The sequence below is a fragment of the Xenopus tropicalis genome, chromosome 3 (genome assembly GCF_000004195.4).
Source record: "Xenopus tropicalis strain Nigerian chromosome 3, UCB_Xtro_10.0, whole genome shotgun sequence".
Taxonomy (NCBI): domain Eukaryota; kingdom Metazoa; phylum Chordata; class Amphibia; order Anura; family Pipidae; genus Xenopus; species Xenopus tropicalis.
This window is the reverse complement of record NC_030679.2, coordinates 25,365,860-25,391,726: the sequence shown is the minus strand read 5'-3', so window position 1 is coordinate 25,391,726 and position 25,867 is coordinate 25,365,860. Positions and strand designations below refer to the sequence as shown.

General features: G+C 37.7%; 1 protein-coding gene across 1 annotated transcript; it reads right to left on the bottom strand.

Annotated features, from left to right (window-relative positions):
* cxcl14 (chemokine (C-X-C motif) ligand 14) lies at positions 1–25,346 on the bottom strand. Its single transcript, NM_001114242.1, is given in 4 exon segments — positions 1–2,474; positions 16,973–17,086; positions 24,376–24,481; positions 25,154–25,346. Coding segments are annotated over 4 exon segments (300 nt in total). The 5' UTR covers positions 25,218–25,346; the 3' UTR covers positions 1–2,458.
* Positions 25,347–25,867: the final 521 nt, after the last annotated feature.

Genomic DNA, 25,867 nt, shown 5'->3' with positions numbered 1-25,867 from the left:
TTTTTAATTTTTTACCAGTTTATTTGAAAAAGAAATAAGAAACCAGCATGCAACTTTCTACGTAAGGAAAATACATAAATATTACATGATAATTTAGCAATACAATACATTACATGTATAGATAATATACAAATATTTATATGAAGCGTTTCTGTTAAATTTTATTTACAAATTATAGTTATTATTGAATGATCTGCTTTCTGTGGGAACTTAAGACTGACACGTGTGTGTGTTACCGTAAAAGCTTGACGTTCTATAGCAATGAATTATGTTCATTTGCAAATCTAAAATGGGTTGCACATCTCTGACAGTTTACATTATTATTCTATTATTTGTATATATGCACACATACACATATATTTACCCCAAAAAGTCCCATTAAGTTGACATTCAAAAACTTTGTGGCATGTCCACTGTCCTTAGGATATTTTAGATAATGTACCATTATAATAGGGTTATGTAACAAAAGGTACAAAGTCTGCCCAAGAGCATTAACCCATAGTAACTAATCAGCAGAAAGCATTACCTGTATAAAAGCAAACATCTTATGGTTGCTATGGGTTACTGCTGCTGGGCAAACTTAGCTCCTTTTTTTGACACATGAGGGTAAATATCCTAAGCAGGACGTATAAAGGCATTTTGTGAAGTTGGCTACGAACACCGGCAGCCAAAATGTCCAATATAGGACCTCATCTGACAATTTGCTAAATGATTACATTTAGAAGATAGCTCAGTATTCATTTGTCCTTTGATTTTAAATACGTGCCACTGACTTCCTGCTGAATGGATTTACTAATACGTCACCCAGAATCTGGTCAATTCCATGTAGTTGACCAGAGTATTTGGGTCTTTTGGAGTTAAGTAAACACAGTTGTGCAGTTTTGTTAAAACCTTGCCATCAGTACCTGTCATGTGTATCCAGATTAAGTCCCATACGTAAATTAGTAACCGACACATACAGTAATCAATAGTAACTAAATAGTCATGTGCTAAAGTGTAATTTCCTATATTTCTCAGTCCCAGTATCCAAACCAGGAACCTAAATTGACCCAAATGCCAGAATTGTAAGTAGATATTGATTGTAATGGAGGATGAAGCAGAAGTGGCAGGTTGTTTAACTATAAAACTGCTGACCCATTGGATCAGTGCTATGGTCCCACAAAAACCTCCTGTCTAGTACTCCTTGGGTTCTTGATAAGGTTTCCAATACCTGTATGATGTATACTGATATGGGAAGGAAGTCAGGAATTCTACTCTGAACTCCTTGATTATACATACACAAGGTATTGACTTCTCAAGTATTTGGGGAAGGGAATTCAATTATGCTGATAGGGTATTCAGAGTCAATTAGAGAATTTATTTACAATTATCAGAAAATGGCCAAGTCACCGCAACCTTAGATGCTAATAAATTCAGATCTCTATTGATCATATGTCTAGCATCACAAATTACATTTTTTTGGGGGGGGGATTTCATCATTATAATCACTTGGCACTTGAGACAGAAGTGGCCACTTAGTGAGTTTATTCCTCATTCATTCCTATCATTCTCTTACTCTCAAAGGGGTTCAGCAAAAGACCACTTTACAAAATCTAGCCTTTGGTGTTGCTAATGCTGTGGGCACGAATGAGTTAAACAAGCTTATTTTGCATCAATAAATACTAACAAAATAGAGAAGCAAATCTGTATTAGAAACTGAACATCCAAATAATTTACCACAAAATTTCCAAATTTGCTATGAATAAATTGTGCATGCCAAATAATCCGGCAAACATTTTACCAGACTTTATAAGATAAAAAAAAATGTAATGTCTTAAAAAAACAAACATATTTTGGAATTAATCTTTACAAAATCAAAGTGCGTTATATCCACAAAGTGCCAAATTTTTGAGAATATTAAGCCATTTTAGCTGCAACTAAAGCGTAACACTTTGTAAAGGAGTCCAAATAAGCTATTTTACAGGCAGGGTCTCAAAAAATAAAAAATGCGGCCTTCCCTACGATAGATGACATATACAGCAGTCTAATAAAGTCAATGAAAAGAGGAGTTTGCATTAAAGGGGGAGAAATTCTACCGCTGTTGCAAATCTAGGCAACTCGAAAGAAGATTTTGGGATGCTAGTTTACCTTCGGATGTGACGAACTTATAAAGCTCATAGACAGTTCTATCAATCTGTCGATCAAGCGCAGACTATGGATCATAAAATAATGGCAGTACAGTCTTTCCAATATCACGGAATATGCAGGCATAGATAAACTCAGAAGTGTAGGAGACAATTATGAGTTCTAAAAACCGTCTGTGTATGACTAGAAACCGTTAAAACGGGCTCTTCTTAAAGAGAGCCTCGTAATAAAGTCCAAACACCATCTGTATCTGAAGCACAGGGAAGGATCTGTGCTCAGCCAACTCTTCAGCCAAAATGCCCATATCCAGATTGCTTTCCAGACACGTTTTCATTTAATCTTCATATACTCTGAAAAAAAAGAAAAAGAAGAGGTTGTTAAGGATTTCAATACTATGTTTAATTAGGGAACTTTTAAGAAACATAACTGATATAGTGTGGGTATGCAGAAAATAACATTTTTTTTTAAAAAGTTCAAGAAACTATTTTTTAAACCCAACTTGTTCTAGTTCCCTAATATGCACTGATGCATGTTTCTGTATTATCACAGCTTTTTTAAAATTTCTTTACTGAATGAGTCCCTACCACATCTACACTGTTCCATGTATGTATTCCCCTTTCTCTAAGGAAGTTTTTCTTTTTTCCAGAAATTCTTCTTCTTTCTGGAAAATCCTTCCTTTCTGAAGTCTGACAATTCCCTTTATAAAAGCTATGTTGTGGCTATTACATCTCATGTATCTCCAAACTCGTAAGGTCTTATATATTCATGGTCTAAATATCAGTGCATATTACAGAACATTACCTAATATGCACTGATATTCAGACCATGAATTATCTTAAAGGGTAACTCCACCCAAACACAGCTTTTTAAAAAAGTAAATTTGCAATATAAATCAATTAAAAATATGCAGCCTTTTCATGATTTTGTTATAACATGGCTCTCCTGCTGATCTGGCTGACCACTTTGATGCACTTATAAAATGTTACAGTAGTTGACTGTCCTCAGCATGCTTTCAGCCTGCATCCTCCTAATCCCACAATTCCCTGTCAATAAGGAAAGGAACACTGCAGTGCAATGCATTGTGGGTTATATCATTCCTGCATGCTGTCTGTAAGCTGTGGATACGTTTTTACAACAGTTTTTACAAATTTGTAACATCAGTATTTTAGACCCTCCTCTCCTGCCAGGATTTCAAATGAGGCAGAAAGAGAAGAGCTGTTTTGCAGCTGGATTTCAGCATATACAATAGGTATATTAAGGGTTTCTGGGGCAGATCAAAATGTGAGTTTAGCATTTAATACATAAAAACCTCATCCATGTTCTATTGATTTCTATGGGATTTTCTCTGATTTTCACCCATTAATAAATACACTTCTAAAAGATCCTTTAGGGATGTATAGAATGTGAGTGAGTTTTATGTATTAAGCTCTAAACTCATATTTTGATAAATATGTCTCTCTGTGTTGTGTGTTGTTAACAAATCTTCATTCAGAAGCCAGAGTTCCCCTTTAAATAGCTTTCTGTATAGTGGACCTCCAAAATTAAAGCAAAATATTTTAGGTTTTGAGCTTGAAAAAGTAAACACTTTGTACTATGGTAAAATCATTCAACTCCACTTCATACACTAATGATTTAAAGCAGGGGTTCTCAACCTGTGGGTCAGGACCCCTTTGGGGGTTGAACGACCCTTTCACAGGGGTCGCCTAAAACCATCGGAAAACACATATTTCCGATGGTCTTAGGAACTGGGACACCGCTCCTCTATGGTTGGGGGTCACCACAACATGAGGAATTGTATTAAAGGGTCATGGCATTAGGAAGGTTGAGAACCACTGATTTAGAGATTATTGCACTAGTGAAAAACCCAGACAAAAGTAATTGTAGCAACCTGCCCATATTCACAAGTGCAAAAATGTCTACAATTTCTTCCTTAAAATTAAAAAACCCCACAACGTAATGACACAGAAATTTCGGCTGTGAATGGGAGGACTATGGGGGAAAATTTTGCAGGAGCATTTTTGTGCCATTATTAGTAACGCAGTTATTAACCTCTAGCACTTAACCTACAGCCCTAGTGTCAGACATCAGTCTCTTTATTTTGCATATTTCACTTGAGAACTTGTTATTGTCTTTGGGAAAGTGCGGGCTCAGTGGTTTGGTATTAGCCCAGTGGCATAGTTATAATTATTGTGCATACTTGTCTTCGTTCCCAGACTGTTGAAGCTAGAAATATAATTATGCTTTAAACCAAAACACATACGTAGAAACTCAAAGTTCTGCTGTTGCTCAAAGCATATTTTATGTAGCAAGCTGTAACGGCAAGCACCTTTCACTTTATATGGAACATTTCTGACGTATGGACAATGTCAACTAGATGGAAAGGATTTATTATTTGGATCAAATTGCAATGTGCTGTTTTTTTACCCCCAGAATGAATACTTAACCACAGATAGCTTATATTATGTTATGTCCTATTAAAGAATCATTATATACAGTATATATATATATATATATATAATTGAAGAACAGAATGCCGCATACACAAGGACTTAAAAAAAATCTTAACTTAAACAAAAAATCTTTATTAATACAACGTTTCGAACACTAAGGGGCTGGTTTTTACTAATCCACAAATCCGAATCCCGAATGGGAAAAAATCGGATTGGAAACGAACATTTTGCGACTTTTTCATATTTTTTGCGATTTTTTCGTCACCGTCGCGACTTTTTCGTAGCCGTTACGACTTGCGGGAATTGTCGCGACTTTTTCATAGCCATTATGACTTTCGTGAATTGTCGCGACTTTTGCATAGCCATTATGACTTTCGTGAATTGTCGCGACTTTTTCATAGCCATTATGACTTTCGTGAATTGTCGCGACTTTTGCATAGCCATTATGACTTTCATGAATTGTTGCGACTTTTTCGTATTGAACGCTCGAAAAATTTGCGACAAGTCCCAAAATACCGATCATTACCAAAAAAAACGCATTCGGACGCTTTTCGGACATTCGTGGATTAGTAAATGTGCCCCTAAATGTTCTTCTTCAGGTACAAACCATTTTTGGCCAGAACCTGGGGCAGTTGATTGTTTGTAGGAGGTGCTCCTTTTGTTTCTTTTATATATATATATATATATATATACAGTATATATATATATTGATCTTTTACTTTTTGTTTGTTTGAGCCGCCATTTAGTGATGGGCTGTGTGCTCCCTCAGAGATCAGCTGACAGGAAATAATGCAGCTCAGACTGTAACAGGAAGTAGTGTGGGAGTAAAAGGCAGAACTCTGTCCATTCATTGGCTGATATGTGTGTGCCTTGGCTTGTTTGTGTGCACTGTGAATCCTATGATCCCAGGAGGCGGCCCTTAATTCTTAAAATGGCAGTTATCTACTTAGGAGTAGCCAATAGCACATACTACTAAAAAAGTACAATTTTATAAAAATGGTTTATTTAGATTAAGCAGGGTTTTTACATATGAGCTTGTTTATGCAATATATTTTTTATAGAGACCCACCTACATTGTTGTGGGGAATAGTTTTCCTTTAACTTGGATATTGGAAAATCTATAGTAATGTTTGTGTCTTTTTATTCCCAGAAAAGAAGATAACTGTCTCTGCTTCCTTCTGCTACAACACTTTTACCTCCTGTATGGCAGAGTTAGTGGCAGAAATGGACCACCTCATATAAATTGATAGTTCATTGCCAAAATTAGCAACAATATGTTATCTGGTGCAGTGAAATCTGCACGTTTGCCTATGGTGAATTGTGCCTTCTACATCAACCTCCCCAGCCCTCTCCTCTAAGAAGCTGTCCAGGCACTGTGCTAGGAAGAAATTGGCTGTTTGCTAATTAATTTCAGATTTTTTAATAAATGGGCAGAAGGGGCAATTGCCCAGTGCCCACCTGGACGCGCTCAACATTACTTTGTTAGAAAAAAGCCCCTAAGGATATATTTTTTAATAGAAAGCTGATATTTGTTATGACAGTTTATCTTTTCCCAACACTGTTGGTACAGGGTCATGCCTGGACCTCATGTATATTTCAGTAAGAACCGACTTTATTTTGGTATCTTTTTATTGCATTCAAGTTCCTCTGGAACAGTTTTGGGGGCCACCAATGAGATCTTTGCCCTGGGCCCACTGGTACAAAATTCTTAGGGCAGTGGGGCCTACCAATTACAATTTGCCCTGGGCCCACTGGTACCTTAAAGCAACCCAGGCTGTTGGTCCAGGATGGCATACCTGAGCATGGTGTCTATTTCAGTAAGTGCAGACCATTTCTTCATTGCCTGCCTTACCATACTGAACTTGCTTGAGGGTTATTCTATCACAAATTTCTTAGGGCAGTGGGGCCTACCAATTACATTTTGCCCTGGGCCCACTGGTACCTTAAAGCGGCCCTGTTGAAATGGAATTAATATATCACGGTTTTTGACTGCAGCTAGATATACATATACAGGTATGGGATCCCTTATCCGGAAACCCATTATCCAGAAAGCTCCGAATTAAGGAAAGCCTGTCTCCCATAGACTCCATTATAATCAAATAATTGAGAATTTTAAAACTGATTTCCTTTTTGTCTGTAATAATAAAACAGTACCTTGTACTTGATCCCAACTAAGATATAATTACCCCTTATTGGGGGCAGAACAGCCCTATTGGGTTTATTTAATGGTTAAATGATTCCCTTTTCTCTGTAATAATAAAACAGTACCTTGTACTTGATCCCAACTAAGATATAAAGAATCCTTATTGGATGCAAAATAATCCTGTTGGGTTTAAATAATGTTTTATTGATTTTTTAGTAGGCTTAAGGTATGGAGGTCCAAATTACAGAAATACCCCTTATCCGGAATACCCTTGGTCCCGAGCATTCTGGATAACAGATCCTATACCTGTACATACATATAAAGTAGCATTCACATTGTCAGATTCATTGTTTTTAGGAAAATGCTGAGCAACCATTGGCCTGACTAGTGATGGACACCATCTCTACACTTGTTGGAGTGGTGGATAACACTGTGGTTTCCCAGTACCAGTGACTTTTAAGGTTGCAGATAAGATTGTGGGGCCAAGTGTAGTTGGTTATACTGGAACAGAGCTCACAGACTTCATGCTTTAGACTTTGGTAAGTGATTATTTGATAACCAGAATGATGACTGTTTTCCCTAAATATGTGATTGACCCAACAATGACTTATATGAGTGCCTCCACTTAGAGAAATCATAATATTAAGACTAGTGCCTGACAGGACTGTTTCTCAGCTTGCATATCAAGAAACAGCCCCTCCTCTCCTATATTTAGTCTTCTGTGTCTGCACTCAAGGAACAGCCCTGTCTGGCTCTAATCTAAAGCCATACAGAAAAAAGGCAAATGATAACTAAAAAAGTCACTTTATGTACACAGTACATGATCATATCTTGAGTACTTCACCTTTAAATGCCCTAAAGCTACAAACTATTTGAGAAAACTCTTCTACTGCATTCTTCAGTTTTACCTTGAATTATATAGAGCCACAATGTCCTGCATTACTTCAGGCTTATTTGTGGAAGTCTCTGCTCTATTCAGTAAACTTGACTTGTTCCAAATGTGCTAAATTTGGCATATCAGAGACTGTTTTTCTAAACAGCAGAAAAAGCACTTTTTCATTATAACTTCACATTTTGTACATTATCTACTGTACGGAGCTAATGTTTTTACAGCAAGAAAACTATGTAACACAAAATGCAAACATAGCCATTTTAGAGGCAAGCAAAATCACCACAGGTAACAAGAAAAACATCTAATTAACATTTTTATGTCATTCTATAACCATTTTGTTGTTATTTACAATAAAACTGAGTGCCTATGGACTTGCTGGGTCTCCCTATTTAAAGGAGAAGGAAAGGCTAATAGAGCTAATCTCAAGCTGCAGGCATACCTTCAGTTCTCTCAATAGTGCCCTTAAGCCTCCCCGTATTTCTCCCGTTCAGATGATCAGAAGCCTCATAGGAAAAAAACCCCACTGAGCTCTGTCAAGAAGTTCCCATAATGCCTCGCTCCTGCACCAAGACCAAGACCCCTGTACATGCTCAGTTTGTAAGACTATGAGGAAACTTCCTGCTGATTGGCTCAGATCCACATTCCTAAGGGGGGGGGAGGGAGTTCTTAGCTCTCACCTCTCTCCTGGTCCCCCCTCCCTCAAGAATGCTAAGAACTCCCTCCCTCCCCCTTAGGATTGTATGATCTGAGCCAATCAGCAGGAAGCATAGTCTAACTCTAACCTATAAAGAGGCAAAATTATGTTTTCATCCCTTGAGTTATTGCCCTTGTTTATACAAAACAGCACTTGGAATAAGACAAAAATCCCCAGATCCTTCTCAATTAAGGATACCCCCCAACTCACTACCATTTAGTTTGCCATCCACTGCCATTCCAAAGTCAAGGTTTCTGCTCCTCATAAAAAGCAATTCGATTAGTTTGTCTCAATCTGTTACGAATAAAACCATGCTGGCACAAACTCATAGTATTGTGATTTACAATGTATTGAAGTACCCTATCCCTTATAACCCCTTCCAAAAGCTTTCCTACCAATGATGTCAGACTAACAGGCCTATAGTTTTCAGGCTGAGAACGGGATCCCTTTTTAAATAACGGCACCACATTAGCATTTGCCAGTCTCTCAGCACCATGCCAGACCTCAATGAATCCTGAAAAATTAAGTGAAGAGGTTTGCACAGAGTTAAGCTTGTTTAATACCCTGGGATGAATACCATCCGGTCCTGGACCTTTGTTTACCTTTACATGTTCAAGTCTCTTTTGAATTCCCTCCTGAGTGACCCAGGCATCAGTAGTTATATAAATAAATGATGAAAAATAAGAGTTCACAATTTCTGCTTATTCCCTGTTCTCATTAACCAACTGACCCCCCTGTGATAATAAATGTCCCACCCCCTACTATTTACAGGTTAAATTAGGAGAAAAGGAAAAATGTTTGGAAATTGGACCTAAGGTTTTCAGGTCGACCCCTGGCATCCCAGTCCAACCCTGAACAGCACTGACAGGCATGGAATTTCTCTGTCAGTGGGTAGATGGGGGTTGAATTTGCCAAAAAATACACAGTTTTGCATTTTGACACCAAGACAGCCGCTAATTGATGTTGCTTCTTCCTCCGTAAAAAGAAAACACTACAACTGACAGCCTAAATGTAAGCTCTTTTAATATATATATATATATATATATATATATATATATATATATATATATATATATATATATATATATATATATATATAAAGGTTAGTATTTAGGGGCCAAGGCACAATCCAATTAATGTTTATAAACAGTGGGTAGGATTATAAGATCAGCAGAAAGGCCTACAGGCATTCACTCATTCCTCTTTCTCATTCAGATAGAAACACATTTGTTTGTAGGCACCACATACGCTCCTTTTCTTCATTTAATGGGTATGAATCACCTTAAGGATTCTCAAAGATATTCATTACATGATGTGTTTTAAACACATCATGAAAAATTATTTCTATGCTGATTTAAAGCTATTCATGGTTATAGTGAACTGTTTATTCTATGTCCTAGCCCCTGCTCCTATACACCATCTCTAATCCATACAGTTTCACTTCTCCGCATCTGTGTGTCCTGCTCCAAACTGTTTGTAGGACCTTCAGTGAAAGGGTTAAACATTTCCTTGCACGAGCCCTTTCTAATATTAGGATTTCTGTCCCTGTGTTTATATGATTCAGCATTCTTTTTGTGGGGCATTTATTGCCTCTAGGCATCTCATTTACAGAAGAGAAAAAAATTCTGTCAACATCGAGATTTGTTTCAGGTCACAGAAAAATAAATTGCGGTGGTGAATAAAGGGCTATAGTGATAGAGTCCGAAAGGCATTTGTTAAAGGGTAGTCCAAGGAGTAGCTTTTATGTGAAAACAATTTAAATAAGGGGCCTGCTATTTGTGCAGGAAACATTCCCCAACTTTAAACAGTGATGTTTGAAACTGAATAACCTTCGGCACAGATCATAAGCAGTTCTGTCATTCTCTGGCTGTCTATGGGAAATTGTGGCAATTCAGCAAAATGATTAGCATTGCTTCTCAGTAGTAATAACGAAGCATCTCTGAGGCCTGTCCTCATGTATATCATTATAAAAAGTCCGAAATTCCATTTAAAGGGGAACTCTACCCAAACACAAGTTAAACTTTTTGAAAAGTAAACATCTTTTCAAGCAACTTTGCTATATACATCAGTTAACCAATATGCAGCCTTTTCATGATGTTTATTATAATATATGTATATATAAATATAATATATAATGTATCATGTCAACATATCTACACAGTGCTTTACAGATATTCTACTTCATTGATATCAAATATGAGCAATTGATGATCTGCTGCTCCTCTATTCTTTAATCTATCCATTCATGGCTTTCTACAGAACTACAGTACAAAAATGTTTCTCATATAAAACAGGAGCCAAGTAAGATTACAATTGTTGGTGCTCAGTCAACTAATTTTAAATGAATATATTGCATTTTATGATGTTACTTTTTTTCTATTAATAGTAGCTGGTCAACCACCCCTTTAAGAGTGCAGCCAAATCCCTACGTAAGCAAAAACAAACTGTCATTGGCTGAAAGAGACCTGGTATGAGACGTTTGATTGGCCAGTGCTGTTAGCAAGGTTAAATTGAACCCTACGCCATATGTTGGTGAATCAACCACATTTTTAATGGAACATTTGTATTCTTGTATTTCACAAACTTGCAATATGAATGAATAGGATTCATAGGAAGTCATTCATATACAGCTGCAAGAAAAAGTATGTGAACCTTATATAGATTTCTGCACAAATTGGTCATAAAATGTGATCTGATCTTCATCTAAGACTGATGAACAGCAAGGCTTTTGGAGATACTTTTATAACCCTTTCCAGCTTTATGCAAGTCAACAATTCTTAATCGTAGGTCTTCTGAGAGCTCATTCACATCAGGCAATGCTTCTTGGGAAAAGCAAGCCAAACACTGGTGTGTGTTTTTTATAGGGCAGGGCAGCTGTAACCAACAGCTCCAATCTCATCACATTGATTGGACTCCAGTTGGCTGGCACCTTACTCCAATTAGCTCTTGGAGATGTCATTAGTCTAGGGGTTCTCATACTTTTTCCACCTGCACTGTGAATGTTTACATGGTGTGTTCAATAAAAACATGGAAACATTTAATTATTTGTGTGGTATTAGTTTAAGCAGACTGTGATTATCTATTGTTGTGACTTAGATGAAGATCAGATCACATTTTATGACCAATTTGTGCAGAAATCCATATAATTCTAAAAGGTTTACTTTTCTTGCAACTGTACAAAATACAAGTACTGTAGGTAAAACTGCCAGATCATTGATCTGGCAGAAAGTTTCTATTTTTACTTTTCTAATGGTTGGCTGTGTGTCGAATGGGAATGTATCAGGGGAAATAGCAGTCCCCGCAGCCTAGGCTCCTCAGTGATAGACTGACACATGATTTCAAATAAATAATTGCTCTGAATTTGCCGGACTAATCAGAACTCTCTGCCGCAAGCGAAAAAAATTATGTGGGCCACTCTAAATCTTCTATAAATAGACTGGATCTCATTATCACATTCTTTACAAGGTTAGGACATGAATTTACTAAGGAAAGTAGAAAGCACCAAATCTGTACACATAAAGGAGAAAGAAAGTCTGTTATATGATATGTTTAGAATTGTTTTGAGCTTCGCAAAGGTCTCTGAAGTATAAACCCAAATTTATGTTGGCTTTTCATTCTTGGAATGACAGAGGCTTAAAGAAAACTAAACCCTAAAAATAATTTTGCATATAAATGCCATATTTTATATACTAAACTAGCCTAAAGTTTTAGCATCTCAATAGCAACAATAAACCAGGTCTTTACATTTGTCACAGGTGCTCCCCATCTTGGAAAGTGTCAGTGGCACTGCACATGCTCAGTGTGCTCTGGGCTGCTGTTGAGAAGCTGAGCTTAGGGGGTTGTTGCAAATTATTAAGCAGAAGATAAGACTCAAACAAGCTGATGCTACAGGGCTGATAATTACATTAGTATGCTAATTGCACTGATGTATGAGCTGCCATGTAATTGGAATCTGAATTAATTACTAATTAGTCATATACTGTGACATTTATATCCTATAAACAAAGTATATTGTGCGTCGGTCCCTAAGCTCAGGTAAGTGCCAGCAGCACAGAGCATGGGCAGGGAATCAGCAGAAAAGAAGATGGGGGGCTACTGGGGCATCTTTGGGGCACAGATCTTCCCTGCTAAAGGGCTGGGGTTGCCTTGGGCTGGTAGAACAATTAACAAGATCATTAAAAAAAAGTAGAAATGGCATTTAACTAAGTTACAGAACTATCTTCACCTCTGGCTTAGCTGCTCCCATTCTCAGCCTTTCTGCAAGCATTTCATTATTTGCATGGTTTTACAAATAGGTAAATCAAACATAAGAAAGTAAAAAAAAGCATTTGCAAAACAGCAGCATAATTATTATAAAAAGGGATAATAAATTGATGTTAGATAAAATCACACACAATGCTGTTTATTAAACTATAGAAACCATTCCTTGGCTTTGAAGGCTAACTCTAAATAAAACTGTGTCTCCATTAAGGCTCATTTATTATTGTCAGGCAAAGAAAATGAATAAAGTGAAGCCGTTCTTTGTACTTTGCACCATGCCCCTATGCCATTCTAATGTTGTGCCCAATTCCGCAATGCCTTATACTCAGCACAAAGGGGTTATGTAATAATAGACACTAAGGGGGGCATTTACTAACGTTCCTTTCTTATTTTTTTTATGATTTGTACGCTGTCCTTATTCAGGCTAATCTTTCTTTGCTTCATGGTTCTAGAGGTTTTTTTCATGCGTTCATTTGTGCGACAAAACAAATTATTTATGGTTTTTTTTTGTTTTAATAAATTACTTGACATTCGTGGTTTTAGAGAAAATTTGTTTTTTCGTGGTTTCAAGAAACACTGAAACCATGAAAATGTTGATAAATGGGGCTGTCATTGAATATGCTTATTAGCATGTGTATTTTCTCAAAGTTCCAACCACTTGTTCTTATGGTTGCCATCTTGCCTGTGCTTTACCATCCTGACCCATAAATGCATGATACCATTGTTAAGGCTAATGTCAGACCAGGCGTATGGCGTATATTTTCAGCAAGCAGAAAAACGCTTGCCGAAAATACCGCCATACGCCTCCTACCTGTGCCTGCACCGGAATGTGTTTTTCTGCTTGCCGAAAATATAGGCCATACGCCTGGTCTGACATTAGCCTAATAGTAAAGTAAATAGGAAGGCTGGTATTTTTTTTCCCGAAAAAGTGCACAGAATAATAATGCATAGAATAATAATGCTGGCATGGTTGCAATGAAATCAGTTCAGTCTGCAACAGGCATGTGAAATGAAAAGTAATTGCCATGCCAGATGTGAAAATGATTGCTTGTAAACTTAAATGCGCTATCTCCGTCTGTGCTATTAGAACGGCCCCCATCATGCTGCATTTGCAGGCCTGGGAGGCAACCCCACTGAAAGTACACATAAAGTGACAGTAAATATCAGGGGCCTGTTTATATAAAGGACGAGGAACAGACCAGTGAGCCTTACAGCATGAATGATAATAATTTCTATATAATTTTTCTAATCAGATCTTCTTTGCTCAGCTATTAGGCCAGTGGCACACTTAGCATATTTACAGTTTATTGCTCTGCGCCTAAATCCGCCCCATGTGTGTGCTAATAGACTAATGCTGTGCCTGTCAATGTGTATCCAACACAGGGCAGATTGGAGCAGATTGGCCTGTGTGTGCCACTAGAGTTTCCTCCAGGCCGGTGAAACACTGCCAAGGCCCTGGCCACTATTTAATTTTTACCAGCAACGTATTTGCCAGTAAATTTGTGATACCTTGATGTTCAGCCCCTGGCCTCCCCCGATCCACCCAGAACTTGCGCGAAAACTACCCTTTTTCTACTTCTTTCTCCTCCGGATGTCCATGAAATGATAGCCCCAGAATTTTGGCATTGTCCTACCCATGTAACATTGCGGACTGCCCCTTATATCTCACTGGCATTAGAGTTTCTAGGATATATTTGAAAAATGGCTTGCTGGCAAAATGTCTTAGATCTTACATATATGGCCATTTATATTTATGTACTCTGACACATTCCATATAGCAGCACAGAGACAGACAAAGACAAGGGGTTATGAAAGGCTTATATACTGTATAATTGCTATAATTGTTCTTCTATAGGTGGTGCCATCAAAAGCAGCAAACATGTTCATCAGGTTTATTATTTGCTAGCTCTAAGGCAGATCTCTTCGCACTGCTTTGTCTATTAACTTTGACTGCTTTATCATTAGAGGGGAGCTTCATCTTCAAGTTAACTTTCAGTATGTAATAAATAGGGATGCACCGAGTCCACCATTTTGGGATTCAGCCGAACCCCAAATCCTTCATAAAAGATTCGGCTGAATACCCTTTGTCCGAATCCTAATTTGAATATGCATATGGAAGGGTTAAAGAGAAGTGTCACAAACAATTAACTTCCGTGTTTATGTGACAAAAAGACACATGATTTTAAGGATTCGGATTCAGTTCCGCCAGGCGCATGGATTGGGTTGAATCCGAATTGTGCTGAAAATAGCAGAACCCCAAACCGATTCGGTGCATCCCTAGTTATAAATTGCCTGTTCTTAGCAACTTTTTAATTGATCTTCATTTTTTATTTCTTATTGTTTATCATTTGCTTTTTTCTTCTGACTCTTTCCTGCTTTCAAAAGGGGCTCAACGACCCCCAGCAGCCAAAAAGCTATTGCTCTGTGAGACTATAGTTTTACTGTTATTGCTGCTTTTTAGTTCTTATCTTTCCATTCAGCCACACTCCTATTCAAAATTCAAGTTTCTCATTCAAACCACAGTCTGGTTGCTAGGGTAATTTGAAGCCTACCAACCAGATACTGCTAAAACAAAAAGCTAAACAATCAAAAATCCACCGGAAATAAAAATTGAAGACCAATTGCAATTTGCAAATTGAATATCAAGCTCTACATCATACCATTATCACAGTGTCAGAGCTACGCATTGCCAAGCAAAAAGCCCTTTCGAGGCCCATGCATGCAGAAGGTTATGATACTTACTGACAGAAAAAGTATGTCTTGTACTGAAGCCCTGCTAAAGCTGGCCAGGCACACATAGATTAGCCCAAGTGGTGAACTTAATGGGGCTGATCGTTTGCTCCATGGGTAAAAAGTTGTGATCAAGAAGTTGGCAATGACGAGGCCTGATCTGATATCAATGAGGGTGTCCATAATTTTGGGCTCATACATGGGCCAATAGGCTACTAACACTGCAGGGCTCATAAAAAAGAATGAAACGTTTTTCTGATAACAATTTGTACTATATTCCTTCATATATTCTATAATTTTATTTAACTTATTAACTGCTAATTAACTGTTACTTATCCCATAATCTGCATGAGTCAGTTCCAGTGGGGAGCTTAAATCTCTGGTCTGATTGTTATCACACTAAATGAAAAGACATTGTACTTGACAATAAGGCCATTATAAGCAAGTCACTATACAGTTGTCTGGAGAAACACCAGAACAAGGGGCTATATTGTGCTTTTAGAATATATATGTAGCTTATTAATGGGCAGGCAGAAGTTTAGACACCAACACCATATTGGATGCTGTGAGTGTTAATAAGTTGGAAGTTTAAAGGAAAACTATACCCCCATAATGAATAACCTAACCTACAGACAGGGTCGGACTGGGGGGTGTAGGGTCAAGCAGGGGCCCCACACCCCCCAAGGTGCCCCCGCCGGCCGCGTTCCCTGCCGCATTCATGGTTTATCCATGAGTGTAGCATTTGCTTTGCTGACTTCTAACAACCACCTGATTGTGAGTATAATTATTTTAAAGTATGTTGGACCCTAATATAAAAAAAAATGCTAAACTATATGGTTTATATCAGTGGTCCCCAACCAGTGGCTCAGGAGCAACATGCTGCTCACCAACCCCTTGGTGTTGCTCCAGTGGTGTTTATTTTTGGATTTCTGGCTTGGAGGCAAGTTTTGGTTGCATAAAAATCAGGTGTACAGAGACTAATATAGGCTGCTAGTCCACATTGGGCTACCAAATATCCAATTAGAGCCCTTATTTTGTACCCCCAGGAACTTTTTTTTATGCTTTTGTTGCTCCTCAACTCAGTTTACATTTGAATAAGGCTCACGGGTAAAAAAGGTTGGGCACCTCTGGTTTACATTGGTATACCTTGTCATTAATCTGGTGCCCTGGTCCTAAAAAATAAATATATGTGTGGGCAAAAGGAACAAAGGGAAGGACAATTCGGCCTTCGGTAATCTGTTATAAACTGTAAGGTACCCCAATAAGAGGCGCTGATTTGATCTCTTACAAAATGTATATTTAGATATGCATCTGTTGCTTCCATGATAGTCTGAACTGCAGAGCTAGTTGTAACCCAGTGAGCACCAATTCCCTGTTTGATAGCTGTACTCACAGAGGTATCTATTGCTTCCATGGAATTTCCAGCTTGGAAACTATACCAGCACAGGTTGCTTGGAAAACAGTTTGACCCTATATGAGCTTTTGATGTTCTCCAATAGCTGTACCTGAAGTAAGCACCTGTTTCTTCTAACAACTGTTTGCCCCATTAGTTCCTTGTGAAACATATGCTATGCTCCATAAATAGCCGCCAGCATTGGGTTGTATTTGCTCTGTACCTAACATCAGAAAAGCTACATTGGTAAAAGAGACACATTAGAGATCAAAACCATATAATTTACCTGTTTTTATCCTTCCATATTGTGTACCACTTCAGGAATTTTTTTGTACTGTGGAGTTTAGGGTGCAAGCAATATTGCTGGCCTCGGAACCGAGAGACATTCTGCATGGTTACGCTGAAAAAACAACAACGAAAAAAAGCCAGTGTTATACAAAGTGCCACAATGCTTACAGTTTTACAATGCATTTGTTTTAAATGAAAATATTATGCTTCACATATCTTCAATTTTCAGGAATTGTGTGTGTGTTTTTTTTTTTTTTTACAAAGTTGCCCAAAAGTTTAAAAAGAACCATTGAAGACCCCATACACTTGGGGGAAGAAGTTGTTAGCTTTAGGCTCAGATATCAGATGACTTGGAGTCCTTATATATCTAACTTTAGCCCAAATTAATGGAAGAAGAAAATCAGGCTGCGGTTGTGACTACAATAAAGCAGCATACCATGACATTGATACCTAGCAATGCTCAAACACACTGCAGCCAGTAATACTGACGCTAAATTCCACTAAAAACATTCAACTTATGTGTTGAAAACCTGACAGAAGACCAAAAACATGTTTAAAATGCTCTTACCCCCATATATAAGGGCCAACTGGGTCACCTAGGGTGCCTGGTTGGCTTGGCCAGCCACTGCTGTCAGACTAGACCTAACTTAACAGTGTACCTTTTACTACATAACCCCTATTAGAGTCTAATTTACTAGCAAGGGTACTAAACTGCACCAGTGGAGCTACCCATAGCCTTAATCAGATGACTACTAGTAAGAAAATGTTGGTTGAAGTAGGGGAGACCATAAATCAAATTGTTGAGATAATTTGTCGGCAGGCAGGGACCTAAAACAGTTTGTTTGGTTCAGTCAAAGCAGGGTTACATACCCAACATGGTCAATTGCTTTGTCCTACTATGTTACTACTATCTAGCTTAGGGGTGGAGCCTAAGCAATGGCATTGGCCATGTTGCCCATGCAGGCAAATTTGCCAACTTTATGTAAACCCTAATTGGTGTTCTAATCTTTATGCTTTTTAAAGAAGATAGTACTTAGCAACATGTTACATGCATTAGCCCCAAAATAGGAATATAAATGTGTAATTATTACGGAACCACAAACCACAACCACAAAAGTGTTCAGTCTTCAGGTTTTTCAGACCTTTGGCAACAACCTTTCCTTTTGAGGAGGTGGCACAGACTTTTCAATCAACTGATAAATGCCAGAGGTGAATATTCCCATTATACCATTAGCTTAAAGAAGAACTCCACCCAAACACAACACAGCTTTTTGAAAATTAAATATAATTAGAAACAACTTTACAATATACATCAGTTAAAAAATATGCATCCTTTTCATGATTTTTAATAATACAGTTTGGAACAGTTCCCTAAGCCCGGCCCCCTGTTCTCCTGCTGATCTGGCTGACTACTTTCAGTCGTAAAAAAAATATCAGTAGTGAATTGTCCTCAGCCTGCCTTCAGCCTGCATCCTCCGAATCCCACAATTCTCTGCACACGTGATGTTAATAAGGAAAGGAACATAGTGCAATGCATTGTGGGTTATGTAGTTCCTGCATGCTGTCTGTAAGCTGTGGAGAAGTTGGTAGAATTTGTAACATCAGTGTTTAAGGACCTCCTCCCTTGCCAGGTTTTCAAATGATGCAGAAAGAGAATAACTGTTTTACAGCTGGGTATCAGCATATAAAATGGTATTTATTCATACTTTTTGAAGGAACAGATTACAGTGATTAAATTAGGTGATTTTGTGTAGGGATTTTGGTTCAGAAGCCGGAGTTCCCCTTTAACAGTTTTTATGTTTCATTTATACAAAATTTTCCATTCCTCCTGTACTTCATTTACATTGCACATTGTTTTCAGGAATGTTTACAAATCAGTGCACAGAATGTACCTGTTACTAAGGCATAAAGCAACCTGTAAACATGGTAAAAGAAAGTCTATGTCAATGTAAATCTCCTGGGGCATATTTGGGTATTAGCAAATCTAGGTCACTGTTATTATAGGTATTAATGTGGCTTGCGTGCATCTTTTTGTTCCCAACCATATAGTATTTCACCATACAGCTTGTTGTCAGTTTACCGTACAGCAACGCTATGCACAAAGTCTGCCGTGCCGAACTGATAAATGAGCAGTAGAACAGCTGTGCCTGGTGATATTTGGGTCATTCGCAGTTAAACATCTGTGGGACCTGGCAGGATTACAACGCCTGCAATCGCAACTCATTAAGCAAACAATACTCTGATTAATTTTCATCCACAAAATATGCTGATGAAGTTGCCCTTCAAGAGCTGAATATCAAAACAAGGTTAGATATTAAAATCTCAGCCTTTTCCTATTTATTTATTTTGGGGCTCTGCTTTAGGAATTACAAGTCAAAACTGCCACTGCAGCACTTTCTCCTGGAGTCATGAAATTTCTGTTTGTTTTCTTCTCATTAAGAGTTTAGATTTTCACTTTATGTACAAAATATAACTCAATGGCATGACTGTATTATATCTTAGTATTAACAGCTGTGTAGTGACAAAGCCAATTATTGTGTTTTGAAAAAATCATTCAGTATGGAATTGTATATGGAATCATAACTCCATGATAACATGTGGCCTGTGTGCACCGGCATAACTATTGATGAAGCAGAGGGCAGGCCCAGAAACAGGGGGGCCCGGACCATGGAGTCTTCTTGTTGCAAATAAATCCCTCCTCCCCAGGCCCAGATTTGTGGAGAGGCCACAAAGGCGCATGCATGCTCGGGGAGGGGGGAGTGACCAACGGGGGCAGCCTTGGGGCGCCCGGAAGACAAATCCGGCGCTGCTCCTCCCCAGCTGCTTTCCTATCTGTGGGCAGGAAGCAGGGATGGGGCAGCAGGGGCTGGTTGGGTAGCCCTGGGCATCAGTCCCCTCTGAAGGTTTTTCTGCAGGGGGGCCAAGACAGACTATACAACTTATTACATTTATAATAAATCTCTAAATTGTAAAAGAAAAGTTAAATCACTGAGAGTGCCAAGTTATTAGACACTAGCGATGAGCTAATTTTTTTTTCGCCAGGCATGAATTCGCAGCGAAATTCCACATTTTACCATTAGTGAATTCCTTCACGAAACTGTGGCAAAAGTTTGCCGCCAAAAAATTAGCCGAGACGAAAATGTCTTCAAGAAAAATGTCACAGTGACAAAAAAGTCACCAAGACAAACATTTCACAGAGAAAAAAAAAAGTCGCTGCAAAAAAAAACATCCATTGACTTTGGAGTGAGAAAAAGAATTGCATGTAAAAAATGTTGCCGTGTAAAAATTTGTTGCTTTCAATGGGTTGCACAACTTTTTGCAATTTCGCATATTTTTCAGCAGTTTTGCAATTTTTTCTGTGACGCGAAATGGGACAGAATCGCGCATCACCCCCCAGTAATTTAGGTCACTTACCTGCTACCCTGGGCTGGCACTCCTATTCTTCAAAAAATGCCCCACCCTGTGGTACTGTTTGCGCGGGACAAGGGAGTCAGGCTTCCCCTGTTAGACGACTTGGACAATGCAAGCGCAGTACAGAATGCAAATATGTGACTAGAATCACAGGGGTACCTAACAATTTAAACAAATTTGCCAGTAATTTCAACTTTAATTGGAAGATCCTAAATTATATATCTGAAAGTTCAAGCACACCTAACAAAAAAACAAAAAAGCATTAAACCTGGGTGCTATCCAAGCTTAGTAATACACAAAATCAAAATATAGATGCACACCAGGTATTTTAAGTAAGAAAAAAACTAAACTTTTCATTAACATCATTAAAAAGAAAACAGGCAGACATGTTGGTCCCCATTTCAGACCTTTCTCAAGGTTCAGTTGGGTAAGATTCATTGATAGGTCACTTAACATAATATAAACTATCTGTTGGTTAAGTATCCATTTGGGGGTATAGTTTTCCTTTAAAATATATGTCAATAAATTAGCTGCTTGGTCTTTAGTTATGTAATTAAAAAGTAAATATAACATGGCTTTGAAAGTTTCATTACTTTAATATACTTTAAACTCTACTGACCTTCTGTTCAGCAGGATAAAGCAGTGATTTGGATAATTATTTTCCAGATGATTCAACACTTCACTTCAAAGGCTTCAAATCCCTTAACTTCCACCCCTCCCAAAATTTTAAAGAAGGCAATATGGAGAAAGTGGAATTTCAAGCTATCTATAACTTTAAGTCTGTGAATTTTTTAATATCAATGTAGCAAAAAAAGGCACCTGAGTGCCATTTGCTTTTGTTGCTACATTGGATTTGGGAGGGTGCCGATCCCTCCAGCAGTGTGCACCGGGCGTTCAGCTATTTTGGAGAGCTAGGGTGTGCGGAAAGGTCTCTGTTGTGCAATTTTTTAATATCAACCAGTTTTATGGTAATATTACATTAGGTGCTACATTTGCAACAGTTCTAGTTGCTGTAGTTTTATGTAATGCATCGATAATCTGACATACGTCCTTTTCATTGTTCTTATAAGTAGATTGATTAAACTTAAGTAGTTGCTATGGTTTTAAATAGTTAAATTGCACCTATATAGACTTGAAGTTGATATTTGTATAGTAACACAGTACAGTAAGACAGAAGGGGTTAGGTAAGGATAGGCAGGAAGCTTGCCACCAGTATCTAGCTGGGACGCAACAGGAAAGGTTCTCCACCCTAATATTCAGTATTCTCTGATATCCAAGGGTGGTGGTTTGTTGTGTTAGTTTGCTTTGTTAGCTGTAACAATTGATCTTAATAGATCTTAGACAGTTTTGTTATGTTTTGAGCAGTTTTTGTTATGTCATCCCAGTCAGTTACAGGCGGGTTCCTTGTCAGTCTGCCAGGTGTTGTGTTATGGTCATGAATGGCATTGATGCTTATGGGTTACCCCTAAGGTGGTCAGTCATGGAGCTCAATCGTGGTTAGAACTTTGACATGGGCTTGGTTCAATGGAAATTGAATGCTTAACAGCAGTAGACATGGAAAGTGCCCAATTCTCCTTCCTACTATTTTAGACTGCCCTCTGCATCTAGCCACTAGTGTGTGTGCGAATGGACTTTATCCAGTGTAGTGGGGAATGTAATACATGCTGGTAACTGTAGTGGCAGTCTGACACAAAACCTAGGGATTCAATTCTGTAGTAATGTTGCAAAACACAAATTTATTACAGGTATTGAATTGCTATATATTAAATGGTATGCATAATTGGCATAATTTATTTCCAAAATGACTAGTAACAAAAAAGCTGTGACTGTATCATCCAGCAATGCTTCTACTTTAGGCTAGCTAGGTGGGTGAGTGACAGAATGTAGGTACTGATGGTTGAACATTTGCCTATTGCTTCTTAGTTTTATGCTGAAACGAATGCTAATGCATCCAAGGCTAATGTCTATATGACTATTGTCACCCTGTATAAACTCTGCTATCGATTACAAATATGACTGTTGTCACCATGTAAAAACTGTGCATTTGAGTGCTACAAGTATGGGATTCATAATCCAGAATGCTCGGGACTCAGGGTTTTCCATAATTTGGATCTCCATAAGCCCACTAAGAGATCATTTAAACATAAAATAAACCCAATAGGATTGTACAAGGTTTCGATTTATTATTACAGAGCTTTAAAAAATGTTTCATTTTTTCATTAAAATGTAGTCTGTAGGAGATTTCTATTTTCTTTTTCTCTGTAATAATAAAACAGTACATGTACTTGATCCCAACTAAGATATAATTACCCCTTATTGGGGGCAGAACAGCCCTATTGGGTTTATTTAATGGTTAAATGATTCCCTTTTCTCTGTAATAATAAAACAGTACCTTGTAATTGATCCCAACTAAGATATAATTACCCCTTATTGGGGCAGAACAGCCCTATTGGGTTTATTTAATGGTTAAATGATTCCCTTTTCTCTGTAATAATAAAACAGTACCTGTACTTGATCCCAACTAAGATATAATTACCCCTTATTGGGGGCAGAACAGCCCTATTGGGTTTATTTAATGGTTAAATGATTCCCTTTTCTCTGTAATAATAAAACAGTACCTGTACTTGATCCCAACTAAGATATAATTCATCCTTATTGGATGCAAAACAATTTTATTGGGTTTATTTTATGTGTAAATGATTTTTGAGTAGGGAACTTCATATTACAGGAAGACCGCATATCCAGAAAAACCTCAGGTCCCCAACATTCTGGATAACAGGTCCATTACTTATACAATAACAGCAATCAAAGAAATCGAAACTGGCAAATACAACAATACACTCAATGTCATAGCAAACAGCAGCTTGATAAAATATTGACTGCTAAAACCTATTGCACAATTACAAATGTTTTTTTACATGACTGAAAACATATTTAAAAGAAATGGTAATCCATGCTTCAGTCTATCCCATGATTATGTAACTCTTAGGGTTTTGCTGTTTTAAAACTACAGCTCTCAGAATTCTTCTCCTGCTCTTATAGTGGTGAGCAATGGGAGTTGCAGTCGTACAATAGCTAGCATGCCTGCTTTTGCTTTCTCTGATCTGAACACTGTAGTTGTGAGGTCACCTTTGAATGCTATTTTGGGAACACTCAAGATGCCATATAAAAGAATAAAATGCAAGATATGTAAAATTCCATAACCATAGTGAACCTTGAAGGTAACCTATAAACAGCTACAATGAAAGACATGTAAAATATCTTGACCGTCAGATGATTTATCGTTTTTCCAGTTTCAAAATGCTGCTCTTTGGAAGTAGAAACTGGGAGAAAATGAAATAACTTCATTTACTGAAAAAAAAGCTGTTCTCCGACTGAGAGATGAGAGGAGGTCACAGCAAATTTGTGGGGTCACAAAGTTCCCCGGGGGGGTCAGAGGCTAAATTTGTAGGGGTCACAAATTTCTATGATGGGGGGGGGGGGGTCACAGTATAATTGTATTTGGTCACAAATTCAAATATTCATTGTAACACTATGGAACATAACTCCTTTCAAATAAATGCAGCTTGAGAAGTTAAACACAACTCTGGGAAACTCTATAGCTGCTTTGCAGGTGTTATATTTGCAATATTTGACAAATACAATTGATTGCAAGGGCTGCCTTATACAAAATGTTTGCAGATCCCTATGATGAATGTTGTTTCTGGGGCAGTTGATAGTTATCCCTGGAGGCAACTCAATATAAACGTTCCGTGCTGCTCTATTATGTTAGGCATCACTCGAAAAGTAAGAATGGCACAGGCTTTGTGGTAAACAATATAATACTAGCCTGCATGCAGAGTGATGCAACTGGAATGCTAAAGGGCAAGTGATCACTTTATATGAAACAATTACAAGAACAAAAACAAATATAACACAAATTAATCATCTATCTATCATCTATCTATCTATCTATCTATCTATCTATCATCTGTCTAAAGAATTACTTACATTATCATCCTTTCTTCACAGTATGGATATTTTGGCTTGATTTCCAGTTTTTGCACATCTGTAAATCTTATTTTTGGCCCCTTTCTGGAACATTTGCACTTTGAACCTAGATAAAAAAAAAAAGCAAATGGATGCCAAATAAATGCGATGTATGCCTCATTGCACCAGGAGTAATCGTGGAAAAAATATATCTATATATCCTTCACTGAAGTGTGGCTGCAGTACACACAATAACCTGCACTTTTGAACGATAATAAAAAACTCTTAAAAAAAATAAGAAAGGTCATCAAATTTCAAAACGCATGAAAGCTTCACTTTTTGAAGCCTGAAGAAAAGGCTTTTTAAAAATTCTTCAGATTCCATAATTTAACTCATAACTAATGTATAAAAGGGTTTTTTGCTGAAAAGAAGCCTTCTGATATTCACAGTGCGTTAAAGTCACCTTGCACCTGCTGTTACATATATATATATATATACACATACATATATAAATAGTGATTTTCACTAACAATAGCATGTTGCGTAATTAAATAAGTAAATGTCGGGGATAATAAGAAGTGAATAATTTGACATTAGTTTTGGCTCAGTCACCATGTTATTGCATTTAATGTTTTAATGTTGTTTATTATGTAAATGCAAGATGCAAACACATGTAGCCAGTTAGCAATACCTTTTCGCTTTTATAATAATCCAGTTCTTTAAATAAAAACAAATCCTAAATGTCTGTAGGGCAAATGCTTTGAAAAGAAGTGTGTGAATAAAAGGCAGAAGAGCTCACCTTCCACATGGAGTGTACAGACCGCTATAAGGAGCAGAAGGAGTGCAGCTATGATGGGTCTCATTGCCAAATCCCCAGGCAGCTATTCAGCGCTGATATGCTTTAATCTTCTAGCCTGTGAAATCTCTGGTGGCTGCTTATTCCTGTGTTTGGGAAGGGCAAGCTCCACGCTGCTGCTGCTGCTGCTCCCACTTTGCCTCCGTTCCACCTCCAGTCTGAGCTCTCGCTTCCCTGCCTGTCCTCTTTTTAAACAGCTCCTACTGCCCTGGGTACAAAGTCATTAATATGCATAGCAACTAAACTACTCACTGCAATTTCTCAACAGTATGGAGAAGGGTGGAGATTTCTGGCTAACCCTATCCTCTTCTGCCTCAGTAAGGCTACTGAAAAAAAAAAAAGATTAAGTAACAAAAGAACTATTTTGAAATGAAATTCCCTAGATTTGAGTTTCTAAATATACAAAAGTATATAGACATTTCATCTGAACACATACATAGATACAAAGGCAGCAGTGAAACTGGCAATTAAACCAAATAAAATCATATTGAACTTTATATCACAATAAATTAATACAGAGATGCATAGAATGAAAAAAATCTGAATAATAAAAAGTTATATCTGTAAATCTTCCTGCTGTCAGAACATAAACACGTGTAGTTTCCTACATCGGGTATTGCAATAAGAAAAAATATGGAAACATAAATAAACTCCTGT